The sequence below is a fragment of the Ambystoma mexicanum genome, chromosome 13 (assembly GCF_040938575.1).
Source record: "Ambystoma mexicanum isolate Mex_15411 chromosome 13, UKY_AmexF1_1, whole genome shotgun sequence".
Classification (NCBI taxonomy): Eukaryota; Metazoa; Chordata; class Amphibia; order Caudata; family Ambystomatidae; genus Ambystoma; species Ambystoma mexicanum.
Genome location: NC_090938.1, coordinates 771,980,139 through 772,002,328, shown reverse-complemented (window position 1 = coordinate 772,002,328; position 22,190 = coordinate 771,980,139). Strand labels below are relative to the sequence as shown.

Below are 22,190 nucleotides of genomic sequence, written 5' to 3'. Positions count from 1 at the left end.
AATGTAGGGCTCTTCTAGCTGGTGTAACATGGTCCCGTCTGGAGAGACCCATGACCACCCTCACTGCACCGTTTTGAATGACTTGCAGTCTGCTGATTTCCTTTTTGCTGATACCGGTCAGCAGACTCAACAGTAATCCATTGTGGCGCCTACTATGGCTCTCGCCAAGGTTTCTGCATTAGCCTGGGAAATCCTGGGTCTGAGATGTGTAAAGAGTTTTAAGTAATAAGCCGCGCCAGATACTACACTTCCCACATGTGCATTCATGGAGAGGTGTTGATCAGGAATCACCCCTAGCAACTTAACTTTCTTGAGTGTATCTATTTTAACTTCACCAAGCTGGATTTTGCTGTACCTGGGGTCAAGCTTGGAGATCCGATTGGGGGATCCCACAATCATGAGCTCTGTTTTTGCTCTGTTTAGAGCTAGTCCGTTTTGCACCATCCAGTTCTCAATGCAGGTGTAGACTTTATTCATACGCTCTTCGTCGCAGGTATGATCTCCCGTCAGAGGGATGATACATTGTGTATCATCTGCAAAGTTGGTGAACCAGATGTTTTCATGCACCACATAGAGAAAAAGGGGACAGTGAAGATGTTGTAAAAACAGGGTGAGAGGTTTGCTGCCTGCGGGACTCCATACTCGATCGGATTGTGTCCGCTTCAGCCGTGTCTGAGCAAACACAACTAACCCGAGTCTTGAGAAAAGAAGCTCCCCACTCCGAAGCTTCGGGTGAGAATGCTGCCACTTGTTTGAGCCTGGTGACCAACACTGTCTGGTCAACCAGGTCGAATGCGGCTGAGAGGTCCAGCAGCATGAGCATGGTGGTTGCTCCCTTATCTATGTTAGAAAGGAGCCTAGATTTTAATTTCAGAAGGGCAGTTTCCGTGATATGCCGTGCTCTGAAGCCTGATTGCCGGCAGTTTGGAATAGGGTGGCTTTCTATGTGTTTGGCTTTTTGTTTATAGACAACTCGGTCCAGGATCTTCATCAGAAAAGCCGAGTTCGTGATAGGTCTATAATTCAAGGGATCCTCTTTAGAGAGACCTGTTTTTTTTAATAAGGGTGCAACCCAAGAGCTTTTGCGTCCATCTGGTACAACCCTTTCTTTGAGAGAGGCATTTACAAATTGGAGAATGGCCTCTAACAGTGAAGGGGGCATGTTTTAATTATAATGGCAGAGAATGGATCGCCCCTGCAGCTGGTTGTTTTCAGATGTTTGACCACCTCCGTCAGTTCTTCTAGCGTAATTGCAGAAAATGAGAATTCCGGGATTGTGGGGCATCTGGTGTACTCCTGGCATTCGGGAATATTGCCTTCACTGAGAGCACTAGCCTTTTTTAGGCTGATATTAGATATCACCTTGGTATCAAGAGAACCAAGCCAAGGTTATCCATGTACTGCACTTCTACTAGCCTAAGATGGGGGTACAAGTAGAAAGTCACTGCAGGAGTTGTGCCACATGCCAGGTATCTAGAAAAAGTGGCACAACAATCCAAGCTCATTTGGTACCACTCTCAGTTGTGGGGGTACCATTTGAGAGGGTAGGGATTGACATTATTGGTCCCCTTGACACCCAAACATCCTCAGGCAATAGGTTTATCCTGGTGCTGGTCGACCATGCCACCAGGTATCCTGAGGCCATCCAATTGAAGACTTTGACTGCCAAGTCAGTTGCAAAAGCTTTACTTGGCATATTTACTAGAGTTACCTTCCCTAAAGAAGTTGTGTCGGATAGGGGCAGGAACTTTATGTCAAAGTATATGCAGACAATGTGGAAGGACGTTGGGGTTACTTACAAGTTTTCCTCAGCATATCACCCCCAAACCAATGGTCTAGTTGAGAGGTTTAATATAACTCCCAAAAGCATGATAGGGGCTCTGGAAGAGCCCCAAAGAAGAAAATGTGATCTTCTGTTGCCATGCTTGTTGTTTGCCTAAAGAGAGGTACCTCAGGAGGGTGTTGGCTTCAGCCCCTTTGAGCTTCTTGTTGGTCACCCTGTGAGGGGACACTGGGCTGTACTCAAGGAGGGGTGGGAGATGCCTACTCCCCTTATCACTACCAATGTAGTGAACTATGTGCTAGGACTCAGAAAAAGAATGGTACTCCTGATGGGTCAGGCTAGTGAGAAGTTGAAGGCTGAACAAGCTCTGGCGAAACATTGGTATGACCAGAAAGCTTCCCTGATCGACTTCCCACCAGGCCAGAAAGTCCTGATCATGAATCCTATAAGGAATGAGTGTTGCATGACAAATGGTCAGGCTCCTACACAGTGGTGGAGTCACTGGGTGAGGTTAACCATTTAGTGGACCTTGGAAGGGCAGGACAGGCTCCAAAAGTGTTCCATGTAAATAGGCTGAAGGCTTTCATCCCAAGAGTTGAAATAGCTACACTGCTGTTGGCTTCAGATTTAGAGGAGGAAGAGTCAGAACCTCTTCCTGATCTGTTCCAGGGCAGTCCTTCAGACATCTGCATTGAGGGTGTCAAAGTGGCCCCTCATCTGATTTATGTTCAACAAGCTGAGGTGAGAAGTTTTCTGAGGCAATTCTCCCCCTTGTTTTCCCTATCTCCTGGTTTGACAATTTGGTGCAAACATGGCATTGACAGAGGAGAGTGTAATTACCAAATGTAGGGGATACAGGATGTCAAACAAGGTAAGATCTTACATCAAGACAGAGGTCAACACATGTTAGATCGTGGGGTGATTGAACCCTCCAGCAGTCCTTGGTCCAACCCTGTGGTTTTGGTTCCAAAAGCAGTTTCCTCTGAGCCAGATGTACACCCCTTGCCATGAAACCCAAGAAGGTCTCTCGGTCTGAGGATAGTGGGAGGGCCTTCAAAGGCTTAAAAGACTCCTTGTGCCAGGCCCCTGTTCTAAGGGCCCCTGCTTACCAAAGACCTTTTATTGTGCAGACAGATGCCTTTGACACTGGGATAGGAGCTGTAGAGAAATAATGTTTCTCTGTTGTGTGGACCCTAAGGAAGCGGAGACCCTACCTCTATGGGCCCCACTTCACTGTGCAAACTGACTATAAGCCCTTAAAGTGGCTCATGAACATGAAGGGAGAGAATCCTAAATTGCTCAGGTGGTCCATAAGCCTGCAAGGGTTTGACTTCACTATTGAGCATAGGCCAGGTGTTCAACAACCGACGTGAACATGAGACTCGTCCAGGGGTGGATTAGTTCCCCCTGTCCTTGGTCTGGCAGGGGTGAGTGTTAGGAAAGATTCCCATGTATGTGTAATGTTCCCTCCAGTTGTGAACCCCCAAACTAACTTTTTGCTGTTGTCTGACAAGCCTAGCCTGACTTTTGCCAGTGGAGCACAGCCTTCTGCTGCTTTCTGCTGGGCTTTCACTCCCTTTGTTATGGGGAAACTGACATGCCCTTAAGGACAGTCAGTACTGGGAGACGTTGTTTCCCTTAGTCCTTCCTATTGCTGCATTTTCTTTGCAACATGTTACCAGTGCACAAAGTACCTTACAGTACAGTGCGCTGGGGTCTTCCTTTCGTTTCCAAAGACCCTAGACGCCCTCAAAGGATTTTTTGGTACAAGTGCAAATATGCCTTGGACAGAGCTGGTGGCAGCTGTTATTTTTCATAGTGCGCCTTGGGTCAGTGAGTACTTGCAATACTTACCAGTGGCCCGTGCATACATCAATTTTTACAGACGAGTGTCTCCTGAAGGCCACTCCCCTTTCTCGAGGTAGCCTGTGCTACCGTCCTATTCCCAACTCAAGGAACCTGTTCTGCTCTCTTGGGGAGACCCTCTGCAAATAGTGGGAACTTATTCTTCCCTGTCTCACCCACCTTCCTGCGTCGCTACAGCCCCTGCAACAGACCCTGTTTTTCGCTCTACTGCATGATCACGTGTGTCTACACTGAAAGTAATTTTGAGCGCTAGGCTCCACTCTTCGTAGGGATTTGATAAGTGAAGGATTGCCTAAAGTGTATCAGCACTGTATGCCCCTTTCCCTTACAGGTTGTGGACTCTTACTGCGTGTCATTCCTTTAGGCCAACTGTAACTGTATATATGTTCTATAGTAGGGTTGTGTAGGTCTAAGTATTGCTACTGATCTTTGCTTGTGTTTGATTTAAAAGGCCTTTAATAAATGTATATGTATTTTTGATATAAACCTGACAGAGAGTAATTTGTAGTGTCCTTGCTGTGGGTGCTCATTGTGGGCTTTTGATCACCCTCACCCCTCCAGAGACCTAGTCTTGACCGCCGCCAATCCTAACTTGATTGGTCTGGCTTGTCCAGAAGGTTACCCTGTTCAAAGAAACAAGGCTGGCCTTCTGAACCTCTGCCCACCAGGTCAGAGTTCAAAAATCCATTTAAACACCAAGGGACAGTCTATAAAGAATGCTCCCTCAGACTCCCAGCTGCTCCCATAGGCTAATGGACAGTCTATAATGTATGCTCCCTCAGACTCCCAGCTGCAACCATAGACTAATGGACAGTCTATAGAGAATGCTCCCTCAGACTCCCAGCTGCTCCCATAGGCTAAGGGACAGTCTATAATGTATGCTTCCTCAGACTGATAACACAATGCAAATGGTTCATAGGAGAAAAGATATAGCAAACTGGTGTCTAGAGATGCTGGTTAGAACTGGGTGCAGGTGGGGGGAATCGGGAACCAACGTTATGTAGCTATCTAGCCCTTACTAGAAGAACAACCTGTCCCTACTCAGGGGTGCCTATCCCTCGGCAGTGAATGGTGCAACTCCTATCTAATAGGGAAAGGGTAGGAAGAAAACTGTCCCTTAATCTACCAAAAATGTAAGCGCCCGACCTGCATTGAAGAATTTTGGACACGGGATGTAGCAATGAGGAGCAACCATAGAAAACACCACCATACTACTTCCACTATATCTTAGTGCGGCAGAGCTGCTAATTGAATCACTGCCCGGCACAGCTAAATAGCTTCCATGAGTGTTCCAATGACCGTGGGATTTTATGTATATGTTTTATTTACCCTAAAGAAATATTGGTTAAGCCTCATGTTGGAGTGGTAAATCTTCTTAACATCTAAAAGGGCAATTGGTGTTGGTGCATCAATGCCTGTGAGTGTAACACACTTTAAAAGGCTCACATAATGTGAGTAAAGAGCGTGGAATGTTATTTGTAAGGTGTCGCTCCTTGTTATTGGTGATATCTACAAGATGGCCATGGTACCACCCATGGCCAAGAGGGTCGACCGGTTTCGATGGAGTAGGATGTTCAGACCATCTTCTTCAGGACCATTTGTTCAATCAATCATCAAATTTGTCTTCCAAAACGTGCCAAAAAGTATGGAGCACAATATGGATGGGCTGCTCCGTCTCTTGTAGAGGAGACAAAAAATGGATAGACCAAAGGGAGGTAATCAGTGGACCCAATGGGCTGACTCATGATGTAATTCACAACTATGTTGAACATCAGAGAGCATGGGGGGACCGCAATAAGTGCCTCAAGTCACAAGGGAGAACCATAAAAATATGTGGGCTGCTTGCTGGATAGCCAAAACAGCTGTGCCTAACACTCCTTGGTCAGAGGTTCAGGCGGGTGAGAAGGTGAGGAAGTGCATGGGAAGCAAAATATGTGCAAGCTAGGTGAGCTTAATGGTGACCCACCCCAAATGGCAAGTATCAAGAATGCCCACCTTAATTGCTGGTGACTTGCAGAGCGTTCAATAAAGGTGCTCAGCCAGGAGAGAGGCTCTTGTGGCCAAACAGGTACTGCAAGGAAAAGAATGAAGTGTTTTAATATCGGAAACGGCGTGTCAAGTGTGTATCTGTGTCCGTAGAGGGCTGGTAAACAATGCTTGCACTGGGTGCGTGAAACGCTGTGTGCGCACTGCGCATCTATTGATCAGATTCGGGGGCTCACCTGCGTGTAGATGGTGCAGGGACTGAGGATAGCAGCCTGCGGATCGCAGCGCGGGATTGATGCGCATCTTCTGCGAGTACGCGCACTGGGCAGCAAGACTTCCTGGTTGCGCGTGCAAGGAGGCGGTTTGATTGGCGTGAGCCAATCAGAGAGCACATTGTGACAATGACACGTGGGGCTGCATAATGATTGGCGGCTGAGCCCATGGGTGTTAGATGGCATCCACGGGTAGTGGGGGCTGAGCGTGTCAGCGAGAAAGTAAATGTGTAGTGGATGGAATAAACAGTGGGTTGTAATGGCCCGCTGCACAGACCAAACAATGAAAGGTGAATCCGGAACACTCAGGGGGAGGTAGAGGTGGGAGGGGGGAGGCAGAGCATGAAGGATGAGTGAAGGAGGGGTGTCTGCAACTGAGACACATCCTAGTGCTCAAAGAAAAGGCTAGATGTGCAGTGAAAAACGGGCACTCAGGGTGATTACACGATAGTGTGGTCACAAAGTCTGGCAGTGGAGTGTTGGCTGCTGCTGAGCCATAGAACGAAAAGAGGAAAAAACAGGGGGTGGTTTAGCAACAACTAGTCACATCAAAATGACAAAGAAAAAGTAGCAAAGTCAGAAATCAAAGGCAAAAAATGGTACACAAGAAGGACCACTGCTGGTATGGTCAGAGGGTCATGCTAGCAGCGGCATGGTGGAATTCACGGCTGATTCGCTGAAAGAAAAGGGCAAATGAAGGCAGACCGGATGGTTGCAGTCATCGAATGTTTGCCAATTCTTGCCACTTAATACATTCGTTTAGACCTTGAAGTGTCTAGTTTGAAAATCCATTTTCTTTCAAATCTAAACAGAACGTCATGGTAGTTCCCACCTCTTGCTGGTGGTTTTACTTTTTCTAAGATGGTCCATTCAAAACCGTCGCTGTATGCCCCTCAGCTAAGAAGTGGGGGACCAGGGGAGCTGTTGCTTTGCCTGTTCTAATACAGGACCGTTGTTCAATCATCCTGGTTTTAACTGCTCGAGCTGTCATTCCTATGTATTTTAGCCCACATGGGCACGTGATCATATATATATAACACCTTTAGTGTTGTAGTTGGTGAATGCTTTCTGCACCCAAGGGGTATGCCAGCCTATCTCGATGCTGGTTGATCTTCTGGTCTGGTTACACATAGAACACTGTCCACAGGGAGAGTGTCCTGTTGGTGGGTTGGAGTGCCATAGTGTAGCCTGTGTGATTGGACCAGGAATGGGTGAAGGAAGGCTTTTAACAAGTTTATCCCTCACATTGGATCATCTTTTGAGAGCGAATCGAGGTTCTGCTAGGGTACCAGTCCCAGTGTTCAGAATGGGCCATAGTTTTTTGATTTCTCTTTTGATTTTATTCAGCAAAGGTGAATAGCTGAATATAGCTATAATGCATGTCTCATCTTCCACTTTTCTGTGCTGTTCCAAAGTGACCGATCTAGGGATGTTCTTGGCCCTTTTGTATGTTTGTTGTACAATCTTGCAAGGATAACCCCATTCTGTAAGTTGTTTTTTTAGGGCTTTGGTCTGAGAAGTATAGCCAGTGGTGATGGTGCACAGCCTCCGGTAGCGGAGGAACTGGCCGAATGGAAGATTGTCTTTTAGGGCCCTTGGGTGGTAGCTTGAGCAGCTCAATAGCGAGTTCCTGTCCGTACTTTTTTTATAGACCTTGGAGATGAGACTCCCATTGGATGCAGAAATCGCTAGATCGGGAAAATGCGTTTGTTGTTTATCCATCTCTAGTGTGAATATGAGATTGGGGTTCAAACCGTTAAGCCAGTGGTGGAAAGTAAGCAAATCATCTCTACTGCCTCTAAAGATCACAAAAATTTCATCAATGTAGCAGCGCCAAGTTAGTAGGTGGTCATGTAATGGATAGGTAAGCGGATAGATGTTAGTGTGTTCAAAGAAGTCGACATACAAATTGGCTAGACTGGGAGCGAAAGTCGCTCCCATTGCCATCCCCGAGATCTGTTGGTAAAAGGTTTGCTTAAACAGGAAGAAGTTTCTAGTCAGTGCTAGTTCAGCTAGCTGTGCTATAAACTCGGCCGGGACGCCATACAGTTCTATACCTGAGGTTAGTAAATTGCGCAGCATATGCAAGGTATCTTGCTGCAGGATCTTGTTGTAGAGGGATTCTATGTCCATTTTTACCAACCAATCTTGCTATGGATCAAAAGGCAGGCCATTCAAGAGGATAAGCATGGCTGTTGAGTCTTTGACAAATGACTTCATTTTGGGAATCTCGTGTTTGATAAAGAAATCCACGTATTGTGACAGGGGTTTCGAGAATGGAGTTGATCCCAGACACAGTAAGGCGGCCTGGAGGTGGCAGAAGGCCCTTATGTATTTTGGGTAAAGCATACATCACTGGTGTACGCGGAGGTGCTGGTGTCAAGAAGAAAGCTGCTTCCCTAGAGCTAATGTAGCCTTCTGACTCAGCCTCCTCAATGATGGAAGCAATGAGGAGCTGTATTGCCAGAGTAGGGTCGGCAATGAGGATTCTATAGCTGATGTCGTCGTTGAGCAATAGTTGTACCATCTTGTTGTATTCCGTGGTATCTTGGATAACAATTGCCCCGCCTTTGTCAGCAGGCTTTATTGTGATTTCTGTGTTGTTAGCTAAGTCCGTCAAGGCAGCCAGCTGTTTGGGAGTGCAGTTATTATGAATGAAGGGAATGTTTCTTTTGAACTCTCCTATTTTTTTCAGCAGAGCTTGTTCAAATGTGCAAGATTCTACAGAATTGGAACAAGATGGTGGAAGAAAATGAGAGGGTGGGCAAAGACCTGTCACGTCTTGCCGTTCATAGGATTTGTCAGCAAAGAATTGTTTCAAGCGTATCTTTCTCATCAATTGTGTACACTCAACCCTAGTTTGAAAGGGATCGTACCTTGCTGTTGGCATAAAGGACAACCCTTTTTGAAGTATTTCTTCTTCTGATCTAGTGAGGGTATGTTTGGACTGATTAACTATTAAGGAGCAAGGAGGGGAGGGTTCGTGCTGAGTCCTCTGCTGGGGGTAACCACCTGCGACTGTTGTTGGTTCTGCCAGCATTGTTGCTGTTGCCCTCTTACGCGCTGTCCTAAAAAAGGAACCGCAGAGGGGTTATTGGGACCAGCTCCGGTGAATTGGACCCGTCGGTTGGGTCGTGTGTAGCTACCCAAGCTATTGCTCGAATTGGAGCTGGAGGCTGCCCAGGATTTGTTTTAGCCACTTTGGGAGTTCTGAAACCGGAGTTTGGCAGCATTACGTCTTGCTTGCTTAGATTCTTCTGTGAAGTATTCCTCCGCCACATACGGACAGATCTTAATGTGTGTAAATCCCTGTAAATCCTTTTTCAATTTGATGATATTTTTAGTCAAATTAGTGTCTTTGAACTCTTTAAGGGAAGCTTCAAGAGAAATTAGTTTAGCAGTGTAGATGTCTAAGGCGATCTTGGTTTTTAAGGGATCGCTTTTCTCGGTCAGTTCTTTAATTAACTTGTCCGTAACCGATTTGGCAGTGTTTATTATAAGTAACAACCAATCACGTGTACACTTGTTCGCAATAAACGACCAGTCCTTCCTGACCTTCTTCTTTCCGAGCTTCATGGAGCACTTATGACAGAATATTTGAGGGCCCATGCTGCCCCCAACGGTCTGATAATTCGAATAGAGCCCCACATCTTCTTAGACAACTTGAGAATGCTCCCCCAGTATTCTATCTGCTCCCATAGGCTAATGTACAGTCTATAGAGAATGCTCCCTCAGACTCCTGGCTGCTCCCATAGGCGAATGTACATTCTATAGAGAATGCTCCCTCAGTCTTCTAGCTGCTCCCATAGGCTAATGTACATTCTATAGAGAATGCTCCCTCAGTCTTCTAGCTGCTCCCATAGGCGAATGTACATTCTATAGAGAATGCTCCCTCAGTCTTCTAGCTGCTCCCATAGGCTAATGTACATTCTATAGAGAATGCTCCCTCAGTCTTCTAGCTGCTCCCATAGACTGCTTTACAATCCGTAGCTCATCCATCTTGGAATACACTCTGTTCATAGAGGTCCTAAGGTCATCAATCCTCATATCCTTTCCCCCATTAAATATGAATGTTGACACCACCCACGATACATATGTAACCTGATCTGAGATATTTGAAATGCCACAAACACACCTAGTTCTCCTCAGCAGACCCTCAAACAGTGGGAGACTTATGGTCCCGGAACTTGCACCCTCAGCAGGAGCACCCACAGGGAGGCTTGGGATATCCACACATTGCACACATGTGTGAGGTCACATGCTGGGCACATGCCACGTTACGTGCATTGCACTAATCAGAGAGTAAAGGTTAAGGCGAAACCTTAACATTAACTATGATTTACTGTGAAAAGGCAACCCAGGGGGGAAGGCTTTAACATGCATTATCGGCCCACACCCTCATTATAGGCCAGCAGTGAAGCCACTGGCATTGCATCTGCTACTGACACTAATGTACAGTAGACTCTAGCACCACCTCCTTGATAAGAACACATTTCACAGTGATTTACACTTAAACACCTGTCACTGTGAGATGTACACAAAAAGAACGAAGCACTGGCAAAGCCAGTAGCTCTGGCTTTCTAAGTGTAGAAAAGTGTACAACCCCCAATAGCCCAGAAAAGGCTTATCCTCCGTCTTATGAGAGTTGAGCCGAACAGGTCTATTCTTCCTCAGGCGTCGAGTATGTGATGGGGCTGTGCCCCAGGGCTGGGTCCAACCATTGCCCATCTGCAGACAGCTTGCCATAGGGTGAAGTTGGGGGCTGCAGTCGAGTAGCAGCAGCCTCGCATGTGATGGGGCTGCGCCCCAGGGCTGGGTCCAACCATTGCCCATCTGTAGAGCGCTCGCCATTGGCTGAAGTGGGGGCTGCAGTCGAGCAGCACCAGCCTTGCATGTGATGGGGGTGCGCCCCAGGGCTGGGTCCAATCATGGCCCATCTGCTGAGAGCTCGCCATTGGGTGAAGTGAGGGGCTAGGTCCAACCATTTCCCATCTGCTGGGAGCTCGCCATTGGGTGAAGTGAGGGGCTAGGTCCAACCATTGCCCATCTGCAGAAAGCTCGCCATTGGGTGAAGTGGGGGGCAGTGGGGGCTGCAGTCGAGCAGTGGGGAAAGAGGTCTGGAGTCAGAAGAGGATCTGCAGTCAAAAGAAGTGAGATTTTAAGGGTTAATTCGGGAACAACCTCCATTAATTTATTTCCTTAAAGGAAGGGCCTCATTGGAAGTGAGGTCACCGCTTTGCCAGTTTAGGGGTTCGGAACCCACACCAACAATCTGCTGCTTTGACATGGAGTTAATACTGACATGTAAAGCTGCAGCAACTGTCCATGCAGAATTACTGCATGTCCTGTGGGATTCCATAATGGGGCATAGCAGCAGCCGTGCAGTACATTACTGACCAAGACATACCACACACACACCCTGTACTCTGTGGCAGCCTCCACAAAGTATGAGATTCAAGGTCCCAAACATGCCACACACACCATTTTACTGTTGGCCTGCCTCAAACTCAGTAAGAGATTTAGGGTCTCAAGACATACTACACATGCCCCATGTACTCTTGGGCAGCCCCCACCCAGCACCTGATTTTGAAACCAAGGCATATCATGTACATAGGTTCTATCCATGGCATGTGTACTCTCTGGGGACGAGGGCATCGTGGGAAATGTGGCTCCTGTCTGGTCACATATGCATCTTGTACATTTGGTCAGCCTTATACTGTGACAACCCTTTGGTCCCAAGCATGCCATATGAACATTGTGCGATCTTGAGTATCTTACTAGAGACGACACAAGGTGTGAGTTTTGTGAGCTCAGAGCCTTCACATAATATCCATAGTGTGCACTTAGTCAGCCTCCTATATAATGTGCACCCTAAGGTCCCAGACCTGTATAATGCACACTGTGGCTTTTTGGACAGATTATTTGATTCCTGGCCTTTTACATACTCTACTTGTGCTTCTGGGCACCCTTAAGCGGGTACAGGGAGGGTGCCTTTTGCCACCAGTCAAGTCACACAAACCGTGTGCTCTTCGGCCCTTCTTTATAGGACACACTGTGTGAGCTCTATGCTGCAGAGATACCTGCCACACACTCAGGTGTGTGGTTCTCTTCACTGTGCATCTGCACGTGCTGGACCTCCTCCTTTAGGTGTTCACTGTGGCTATAATGAGTGCATGAGCCATCGTAGCCACAACGTTACCCATTCTCCTCTGGGAGGCTGGCCCCCACTAGTCTTCTCGATCTACATACAGCACACATACTGTGTAATCCTGGACGCTAGTGTCTGGAATGGGAAGCATTATGTTAGGTTATTGGGACCAGGTCCGGTGAATTGGACCCGTCGGTTGGGTCGTGTGTAGCTACCCAAGCTATTGCTCGAATTGGTGCTGGAGGCTGCCCAGGATCTGTTTTAGCCACTTTGGGAGTTCTGAAACCGGAGTTTGGCAGCATTACGTCTTGCTTGCTTAGATTCTTCTGTGAAGTATTCCTCCGTCACATACGGACAGATCTTAATGTGTGTAAATCCCTGTAAATCCTTTTTCAATTTGATGATATTTTTAGTCAAATTAGTGTCTTTGAACTCTTTAAGGGAAGCTTCAAGAGAAATTAGTTTAGCAGTGTAGATGTCTAAGGCGATCTTGGTTTTTAAGGGATCGCTTTTCTCGGTCAGTTCTTTAATTAACTTGTCCGTAACCGATTTGGCAGTCTTTATTATAAGTACCAACCAATCACGTGTACACTTGTTCTCAATAAACGACCAGTCCTTCCTGACCTTCTTCTTTCCGAGCTTCATGGAGCACTTATGACAGAATGTTTGAGGGCCCATGCTGCCCCCAACGGTCTGATAATTCGAATAGAGCCCCACATCTTCTTAGACAACTTGAGAATGCTCCCCCAGTATTCTATCTGCTCCCATAGGCTAATGTACAGTCTATAGAGAATGCTCCCTCAGACTCCTGGCTGCTCCCATAGGCGAATGTACATTCTATAGAGAATGCTCCCTCAGTCTTCTAGCTGCTCCCATAGGCTAATGTACATTCTATAGAGAATGCTCCCTCAGTCTTCTAGCTGCTCCCATAGGCGAATGTACATTCTATAGAGAATGCTCCCTCAGTATTCTAGCTGCTCCCATAGGCTAATGTACATTCTATAGAGAATGCTCCCTCAGTCTTCTAGCTGCTCCCATAGACTGCTTTACAATCCATAGCTCATCCATCTTGGAATACACTCTGTTCATAGAGGTCCTAAGGTCATCAATCCTCATATCCTTTCCCCCATTAAATATGAATGTTGACACCACCCACGACACATATGTAACCTGATCTGAGATCTTTGAAATGCCACAAACACACCTAGTTCTCCTCAGCAGACCCTCAAACAGTGGGAGACTTATGGTCCCGGAACTTGCACCCTCAGCAGGAGCACCCACAGGGAGGCTTGGGATATCCACACATTGCACACGTGTGTGAGGTCACATGCTGGGCACATGCCACGTTACGTGCATTGCACTAATCAGAGAGTAAAGGTTAAGGCGAAACCTTAACATTAACTATGATTTACTGTGAAAAGGCAACCCAGGGGGGAAGGCTTTAACATGCATTATCGGCCCACACCCTCATTATAGGCCAGCAGTGAAGCCACTGGCATTGCATCTGCTACTGACACTAATGTACAGTAGACTCCCAGCACCACCTCCTTGATAAGAACACATTTCACAGTGATTTACACTTAAACACCTGTCACTGTGAGATGTACACAAAAAGAACGAAGCACTGGCAAAGCCAGTAGCTCTGGCTTTCTAAGTGTAGAAAAGTGTACAACCCCCAATAGCCCAGAAAAGGCTTATCCTCCGTCCTATGAGAGTTGAGCCGAACAGGTCTATTCTTCCTCAGGCGTCGAGTATGTGATGGGGCTGTGCCCCAGGGCTGGGTCCAACCATTGCCCATCTGCAGACAGCTTGCCATAGGGTGAAGTTGGGGGCTGCAGTCGAGTAGCAGCAGCCTCGCATGCGATGGGGCTGCGCCCCAGGGCTGGGTCCAACCATTGCCCATCTGTAGAGCGCTGGCCATTGGCTGAAGTGGGGGCTGCAGTCGAGCAGCACCAGCCTTGCATGTGATGGGGGTGCGCCCCAGGGCTGGGTCCACCAACCATTGCCCATCTGCTGAGAGCTCGCCATTGGGTGAAGTGAGGGGCTAGGTCCAACCATTTCCCATCTGCTGCGAGCTCGCCAATGGGTGAAGTGAGGGGCTAGGTCCAACCATTGCCCATCTGCAGAAAGCTCGCCATTGGGTGAAGTGGGGGGCAGTGGGGGCTGCAGTCGAGCAGTGGGGAAAGAGGTCTGGAGTCAGAAGAGGATCTGCAGTCAAAAGAAGTGAGATTTTAAGGGTTAATTCGGGAACAACCTCCATTAATTTATTTCCTTAAAGGAAGGGCCTCATTGGAAGTGAGGTCACCGCTTTGCCAGTTTAGGGGTTCGGAACCCACACCAACAATCTGCTGCTTTGACATGGAGTTAATACTGACATGTAAAGCTGCAGCAACTGTCCATGCAGAATTACTGCATGTCCTGTGGGATTCCATAATGGGGCATAGCAGCAGCCGTGCAGTACATTACTGACCAAGACATACCACACACACACCCTGTACTCTGTGGCAGCCTCCACAAAGTATGAGATTCAAGGTCCCAAACATGCCACACACACCATTTTACTGTTGGCCTGCCTCAAACTCAGTAAGAGATTTAGGGTCTCAAGACATACTACACATGCCCCATGTACTCTTGGGCAGCCCCCACCCAGCACCTGATTTTGAAACCAAGGCATATCATGTACATAGGTTCTATCCATGGCATGTGTACTCTCTGGGGACGAGGGCATCGTGGGAAATGTGGCTCCTGTCTGGTCACATATGCATCTTGTACATTTGGTCAGCCTTATACTGTGACAACCCTTTGGTCCCAAGCATGCCATATGAACATTGTGCGATCTTGAGTATCTTACTAGAGACGACACAAGGTGTGAGCTTTGTGAGCTCAGAGCCTTCACATAATATCCATAGTGTGCACTTAGTCAGCCTCCTATATAATGTGCACCCTAAGGTCCCAGACCTGTATAATGCACACTGTGGCTTTTTGGACAGATTATTTGATTCCTGGCCTTTTACATACTCTACTTGTGCTTCTGGGCACCCTTAAGCGGGTACAGGGAGGGTGCCTTTTGCCACCAGTCAAGTCACACACAGTGTGCTCTTGGGCCCTTCTTTATAGGACACACCATGTGAGCTTTATGCTGCAGAGATACCTGCCACACACTCAGGTGTGTGGTTCTCTTCACTGTGCAGCTGCACGTGCTGGACCTCCTCCTTCAGGGGTTCACTGTGGCTATAATGAGTGTCTGTGCCATCGTAGCCACAACGTTACCCGTCTTCCTCTGGGAGACTGCCCCCCACGAGTCTCCTTGACCTACATACAGCACACATACTGTGTAATCCTGGACGCTAGTGTCTGGAATGGGAAGCATTATGTTAGGTTATTGGGACCAGGTCCGGTGAATTGGACCCGTCGGTTGGGTCGTGTGTAGCTACCCAAGCTATTGCTCGAATTGGTGCTGGAGGCTGCCCAGGATCTGTTTTAGCGCCTTTGGGAGTTCTGAAACCGGAGTTTGGCAGCATTACGTCTTGCTTGCTTAGATTCTTCTGTGAAGTATTCCTCCGTCACATACGGACAGATCTTAATGTGTGTAAATCCCTGTAAATCCTTTTTCAATTTGATGATATTTTTAGTCAAATTAGTGTCTTTGAACTCTTTAAGGGAAGCTTCAAGAGAAATTAGTTTAGCAGTGTAGATGTCTAAGGCGATCTTGGTTTTTAAGGGATCGCTTTTCTCGGTCAGTTCTTTAATTAACTTGTCCGTAACCGATTTGGCAGTCTTTATTATAAGTACCAACCAATCACGTGTACACTTGTTCGCAATAAACGACCAGTCCTTCCTGACCTTCTTCTTTCCGAGCTTCATGGAGCACTTATGACAGAATATTTGAGGGCCCATGCTGCCCCCAACGGTCTGATAATTCGAATAGAGCCCCACATCTTCTTAGACAACTTGAGAATGCTCCCCCAGTATTCTATCTGCTCCCATAGGCTAATGTACAGTCTATAGAGAATGCTCCCTCAGTCTTCTAGCTGCTCCCATAGGCTAATGTACAGTCTATAGAGAATGCTCCCTCAGACTCCTGGCTGCTCCCATAGGCGAATGTACATTCTATAGAGAATGCTCCCTCAGCCTTCTAGCTGCTCCCATAGGCGAATGTACATTCTATAGAGAATGCTCCCTCAGTCTTCTAGCTGCTCCCATAGCCTAATGTACATTCTATAGAGAATGCTCCCTCAGTCTTCTAGCTGCTCCCATAGGCGAATGTACATTCTATAGAGAATGCTCCCTCAGTCTTCTAGCTGCTCCCATAGGCGAATGTACATTCTATAGAGAATGCTCCCCCAGTATTCTATCTGCTCCCATAGGCTAATGTACAGTCTATAGAGAATGCTCCCTCAGTCTTCTAGCTGCTCCGATAGGCGAATGTACATTCTATAGAGAATGCTCCCTCAGTCTTCTAGCTGCTCCATAGACTGGTTTACAATCCATAGCTCATCCATCTTGGAATACACTCTGTTCATAGAGGTCCTAAGGTCATCAATCCTCATATCCTTTCCCCCATTAAATATGAATGTTGACACCACCCACGACACATATGTAACCTGATCTGAGATCTTTGAAATGCCACAAACACACCTAGTTCTCCTCAGCAGACCCTCAAACAGTGGGAGACTTATGGTCCCGGAACTTGCACCCTCAGCAGGAGCACCCACAGGGAGGCTTGGGATATCCACACATTGCACACGTGTGTGAGGTCACATGCTGGGCACATGCCACGTTACGTGCATTGCACTAATCAGAGAGTAAAGGTTAAGGCGAAACCTTAACATTAACTATGATTTACTGTGAAAAGGCAACCCAGGGGGGAAGGCTTTAACATGCATTATCGGCCCACACCCTCATTATAGGCCAGCAGTGAAGCCACTGGCATTGCATCTGCTACTGACACTAATGTACAGTAGACTCCCAGCACCACCTCCTTGATAAGAACACATTTCACAGTGATTTACACTTAAACACCTGTCCCTGTGACATGTACACAAAAAGAACGAAGCACTGGCAAAGCCAGTAGCTCTGGCTTTCTAAGTGTAGAAAAGTGTACAACCCCCAATAGCCCAGAAAAGGCTTATCCTCCGTCCTATGAGAGTTGAGCCGAACAGGTCTATTCTTCCTCAGGCGTCGAGTATGTGATGGGGCTGTGCCCCAGGGCTGGGTCCAAACATTGCCCATCTGCAAACAGCTTGCCATAGGATGAAGTGGGGGCTGCAGTCGAGCAGCACCAGCCTCACGTGTGATGGGGCTGCGCCCCAGGGCTGGGTCCAACCATTGCCCATCTGCACAGAGCTCGCCATAGGATGAAGTGGGGGGCTGCAGTCGAGTACCACCAGCCTCGCATGTGATGGGGCTGCGCACCAGGGCTGGATCCATTGCCCATCTGCAGAGAGCTCACCAGTGGGTGAAGTGGGGACTGCAGTCGAGCAGCACCAGCCTCGCTTGTGATGGGGCTGCGCCCCAGGGCTGGGTCCATTGCCCATCTGCAGAGAGTTCGCCATTGGAGGAAGTGGGGGTTGCAGTCGAGCAGCACCAGCCTCGCATGTGATGAGGCTTCGCCCCAGGGCTGGGACCAACCATTGCCCATCTGCATAGAGCTCGCCATTGAGTGAAGTGGGGGCTGCAGTCAAGCAGCACCAGCCTCGCATGTGATGGGTCTCTGCCCCAGGGCTGGGTCCAACCATTGCCCATCTGCAGAGAGCTCGCCATTCGATGAAGTGGGGGGGCTGCAGCCGAGCAGCACCAGCCTCGCATGGGATGGGGCTGTGCCCCAGGGCTGGGTCCAACCATTGCCCATCTGCAGAGAGCTCGCCATTGGGTGAAGTAGGGGGCTGCAGTCAAGCAGCACCAGCCTTGCATGTGATGGGGCTGTGCCCCAGGGCTGGGTCCAACCATTGCCCATCTGCAGAGAGCTCGCCATTGGATGAAGTGGGGGCTGCAGCCGAGCAGCACCAGCCTCGCATGGGATGGGGCTGCACCCCAGGGCTGGGTCCAACCATTGCCCATCTGCAGAGAGCTCGCCATTGGGTTAAGTGGGGGCTGCAGTTGAGCAGCACCAGCCTCGCATGTGATGGGGCTGCGCCCCAGGGCTGGGTCCAACCATTGCCCATCTGCAGAGAGCTCGCCATTGGATGAAGTGGGGGGGCTGCAGCCGAGCAACACCAGCCTCGCATGGGATGGGGCTGCGCCCCAAGGCTGGGTCCAACCATTGCCCATCTGCAGAGAGCTCGCCATTGGGTGAAGTAGGGGGCTGCAGTCAAGCAGCACCAGCCTCGCATGTGATGGGGCTGTGCCCCAGGGCTGGGTCCAACCATTGCCCATCTGCAGAGAGCTCGCCATTGGGTGAAGTAGGGGGCTGCAGTCGAGCAGCACCAGCCTTGCATGTGATGGGGCTGTGCCCCAGTGCTGGGTCCAACCATTGCCCATCTGCAGAGAGCTCGCCATTGGATGAAGTGGGGGGCTGCAGCCGAGCAGCACCAGCCTCGCATGGGATGGGGCTGCACCCCAGGGCTGGGTCCACCCATTGCCCATCTGCAGAGAGCTCGCCATGGTGTTAAGTGGGGGCTGCAGTTGAGCAGCACCAGCCTCGCATGTGATGGGGCTGTGCCCCAGGGCTGGGTCCAACCATTGCCCATCTGCAGAGAGCTCGCCATTGGATGAAGTGGGGGGGCTGCAGCCGAGCAGCACCAGCCTCGCATGGGATGGGGCTGCGCCCCAAGGCTGGGTCCAACCATTGCCCATCTGCAGAGAGCTCGCCATTGGGTGAAGTAGGGGGCTGCAGTTAAGCAGCACCAGCCTTGCATGTGATGGGGCTGCGCCCCAGGGCTGGGTCCAACCATTGCCCGTCTGCAGAGAGCTCGTCTTTGGGTGAAGTCCCATCTGCAGAGAGCTTGCCATTGGATGAAGTGGGGGCTGCAGTCGAGCAGCACCAGCCTCGCATGTGATGGGGCTGTTCCCCAGGGCTGGGTCCATTGTCCATCTCCAGAGAGCTCGCCATTGGGTGAAGTTGGGGGCTGCAGTCGAGTAGCAGCAGCCTCGCATGTGATGGGGCTGCGCCCCAGGGCTGGGTCCAACTATTGCCCATCTATAGAGCGCTCGCCATTGGCTGAAGTGGGGGCTGCAGTCGAGCAGCACCAGCCTTGAATGTGATGGGGGTGCGCCCCAGGGCTGGGTCCAACCATTGCCCATCTGCTGAGAGCTCGCCATTCGGTGAAGTGAGGGGCTAGGTCCAACCATTTCCCATCTGCTGCGAGCTTGCCATTGGGTGAAGTGAGGGGCTAGGTCCAACCATTGCCCATCTGCAGAGAGCTCGCCATTGGGTGAAGTGGGGGCAGTGGGGGCTGCAGTCGAGCAGTGGGGAAAGAGGCCTGGAGTCAGAAGAGGATCTGCAGTCAAAAGAAGTGAGATTTTAAGGGTTGATTTGGGAACAACCTTCATTAATTTATTTCCTTAAAGGAAGGGCCTCATTGGAAGTGAGGTCACCACTTTGCCAGTTTAGGGGTTCGGAACCCACACCAACAATCTGCTGCTTTGACATGGAGTTAATACTGACATGTAAAGCTGCAGCAACTGTCCATGCAGAATTACTGCATGTCCTGTGGGATTCCATAATGGGGCATAGCAGCAGCCGTGCAGTGCATTACTGACCAAGACATACCACACACACACCCTGTACTCTGGCAGCCTCCACAAAGTATGAGATTCAAGGTCCCAAACATGCCACACACACCATTTTACTGTTGGCCTGCCTCAAACTCAGTAAGAGATTTAGGGTCTCAAGACATACTACACATGCCCCATGTACTCTTTGGCAGCCCCCACCCAGCACCTGATTTTGAAACCAAGGCATATCATGTACATAGGTTCTATCCATGGCATGTGTGCTCTCTGGGGGCGAGGGCATCGTGGGATATGTGGTTCCTGTCTGGTCACATATGCATCTTGTACATTTGGTCAGCCTTATACTGTGACAACCCTTTGGTCCCAAGCTTGCCATATGAACATTGTGCGATCTTGAGTATCTTACTATAGACGACACAAGGTGTGAGCTTTGTGAGCTCAGAGCCTTCACATATGATACATAGTGTGCACTTAGTCAGCCTCCTATATAATGTGCACCCTAAGGTCCCAGACCTGTATAATGCACACTGTGGCTTTTTGGACAGATTCTTTGATTCCTGGCCTTTTACATACTCTACTTGTGCTTCTGGGCACCCTTAAGAGGGTACAGGGAGGGTGCCTTTTGCCACCAGTCAAGTCACACACAGTGTGCTCTTGGGCCCTTCTTTATAGGACACACTGTGTGAGCTCTATGCTGCAGAGATACCTGCCACACACTCAGGTGTGTGGTTCTCTTCACTGTGCAGCTGCACGTGCTGGACCTCCTCCTTTAGGTGTTCACTGTGGCTATAATGAGTGCATGAGCCATCGTAGCCACAACGTTACCCGTCTTCCTCTGGGAGGCTGGCCCCCACTAGTCTCCTCGATCTACATACAGCACACATACTGTGTAATCCTGGACGCCAGTGTCTGGAATAGGAAGCATTATGCACTGCCTCCTTTCACCCCAGGGCTATAGTGCAAACTACGTATTCCTGGACAGCCTCAGAAATGAAGAGCATTGTGTGAGAACCCCCCATATCCCAGACCTAGAGCACACATGCCTTGTACTCCTGGGCAGCCGCTGGAATGGGGAGGACTGTGTAAGAACTCATCCCCCTCCATGTCCCTATAGCACACATACCTTGTACTCCTGCACAGCCTCAGAAATGAAGAGTCTGTGAGAACCCACATATGTCCCAGACCTACAGCACACTTACCTTGTACTCCTGGGCAGCCTCTGGAATGGGGAGGACTGTAAGAACCCATCCGCCTCCATGTTCCTATAGCACACATACCTTGTACTCCTGGGCAGCCTCAGAAATGAAGAGCACTGCGTGGGAACCCCTCATGTCCCAGACCTACAGCACACTTACCTTGTACTCCTGTGCTGCCTCAGAAATGGGGTGCACTGTATGGTAAATTCACCTATGTGCCTGTAGCACACATACCTTGTACTCTTGGGCAGCCTCTCGAATGGGGAGCACTGTGTTAGAACACACCCATGTCCCTATAGCACACAAACCTTGTACTCTTGGGCTGCTTCTTGGATGGGGAGCACTGTGTGGGGCTTGTGATCACGTGACATGCTGCACACCACACAGATGGTTCCCTGGTCATCCTCGGAGAACAGCTTCAGTTTCTCTTCGTGTTCTCTGCACATATTCTCCTCCTAGGGGGGGGGGGGGGTCGCATTGGGAAGGTGGAGCTGTTTTAACGTTTCCACCATGTTCCCCAGCTGCCAGTTGGGTCGGAGGGTTTTGCTCTGTGAGGTTACCCTGCACTGAGGGCAGGGGAAGTTTGCCTCCAGTCCCTCCCAGCACTGAGTGATGCAGGACAGGCAGAAGGCATGTCCACACTCCACAGACACCGGCTCTGTGAAGTATTCCAGGCATATGGAGCAGGTGGCCTCCTCCTTCAGGCTCTGGAGCGGGGCGGCTGCGGCCATGTTCAGCTATGACAAAAAAAGTGAAGTTAAGTTTCGTTTCTCATCAGAGCCCCTGAAGGGGGCGTGTCAGTCCTTCTCCTTCCTTATACACCCTGGAGGAGCGCGAGGTATTTACTGGCTGTGGGACATGCCTATCAAGCTGGATGGGCGTGTCTTCAGTTGAGCAGACACTGGTGTGGACTTGGAACAAAAAGAGACCTTGGAAAATGCTTGAGAAGAGCCCCCCCCCCCCACCTCATTACATCGAGTAGGCAAGAGCAATCCCTGGAAGGGGGAGGATTTCGAGGGGTTCCCCCTGCATAAAGCTTTTAAAATGCAGTTTCAACCAATTTTTTCAAGCACTTTTTTCCCTATTGGTATTTTCCTATAATGTCTTCTTTTTGTCAGTGTGTTTTCAGTCGCCATGATTAGTAGAGCTGCTTCAGAGCACTGTCCAGAGTTATGTATGTAACACTGCATAGCACCTCGAAGCACATTTGCCTCATTTTTAGCTTCTTTGTTGTGCAAATGGATTGCACCACAGCTCCTCCTGAC

General features: G+C 49.2%; 1 protein-coding gene across 1 annotated transcript in view; it reads right to left on the bottom strand.

The window, feature by feature from the left end:
* The window catches only part of LOC138520559 (uncharacterized), a 297,694-nt gene that overhangs the window by 197,290 nt on the left and 78,214 nt on the right, over positions 1-22,190 (bottom strand). Inside the window, exons 2-6 of the mRNA XM_069632900.1 lie at positions 15,580-15,832; positions 12,361-12,489; positions 9,144-9,272; positions 8,331-8,628; positions 5,872-6,049 (exon numbers count right to left, since the gene is read on the bottom strand). Of these exons, the coding sequence (XP_069489001.1) occupies positions 5,872-6,049; positions 8,331-8,628; positions 9,144-9,272; positions 12,361-12,489; positions 15,580-15,832 (987 nt within the window). The remainder of the gene's footprint in view (positions 1-5,871; positions 6,050-8,330; positions 8,629-9,143; positions 9,273-12,360; positions 12,490-15,579; positions 15,833-22,190) is intronic.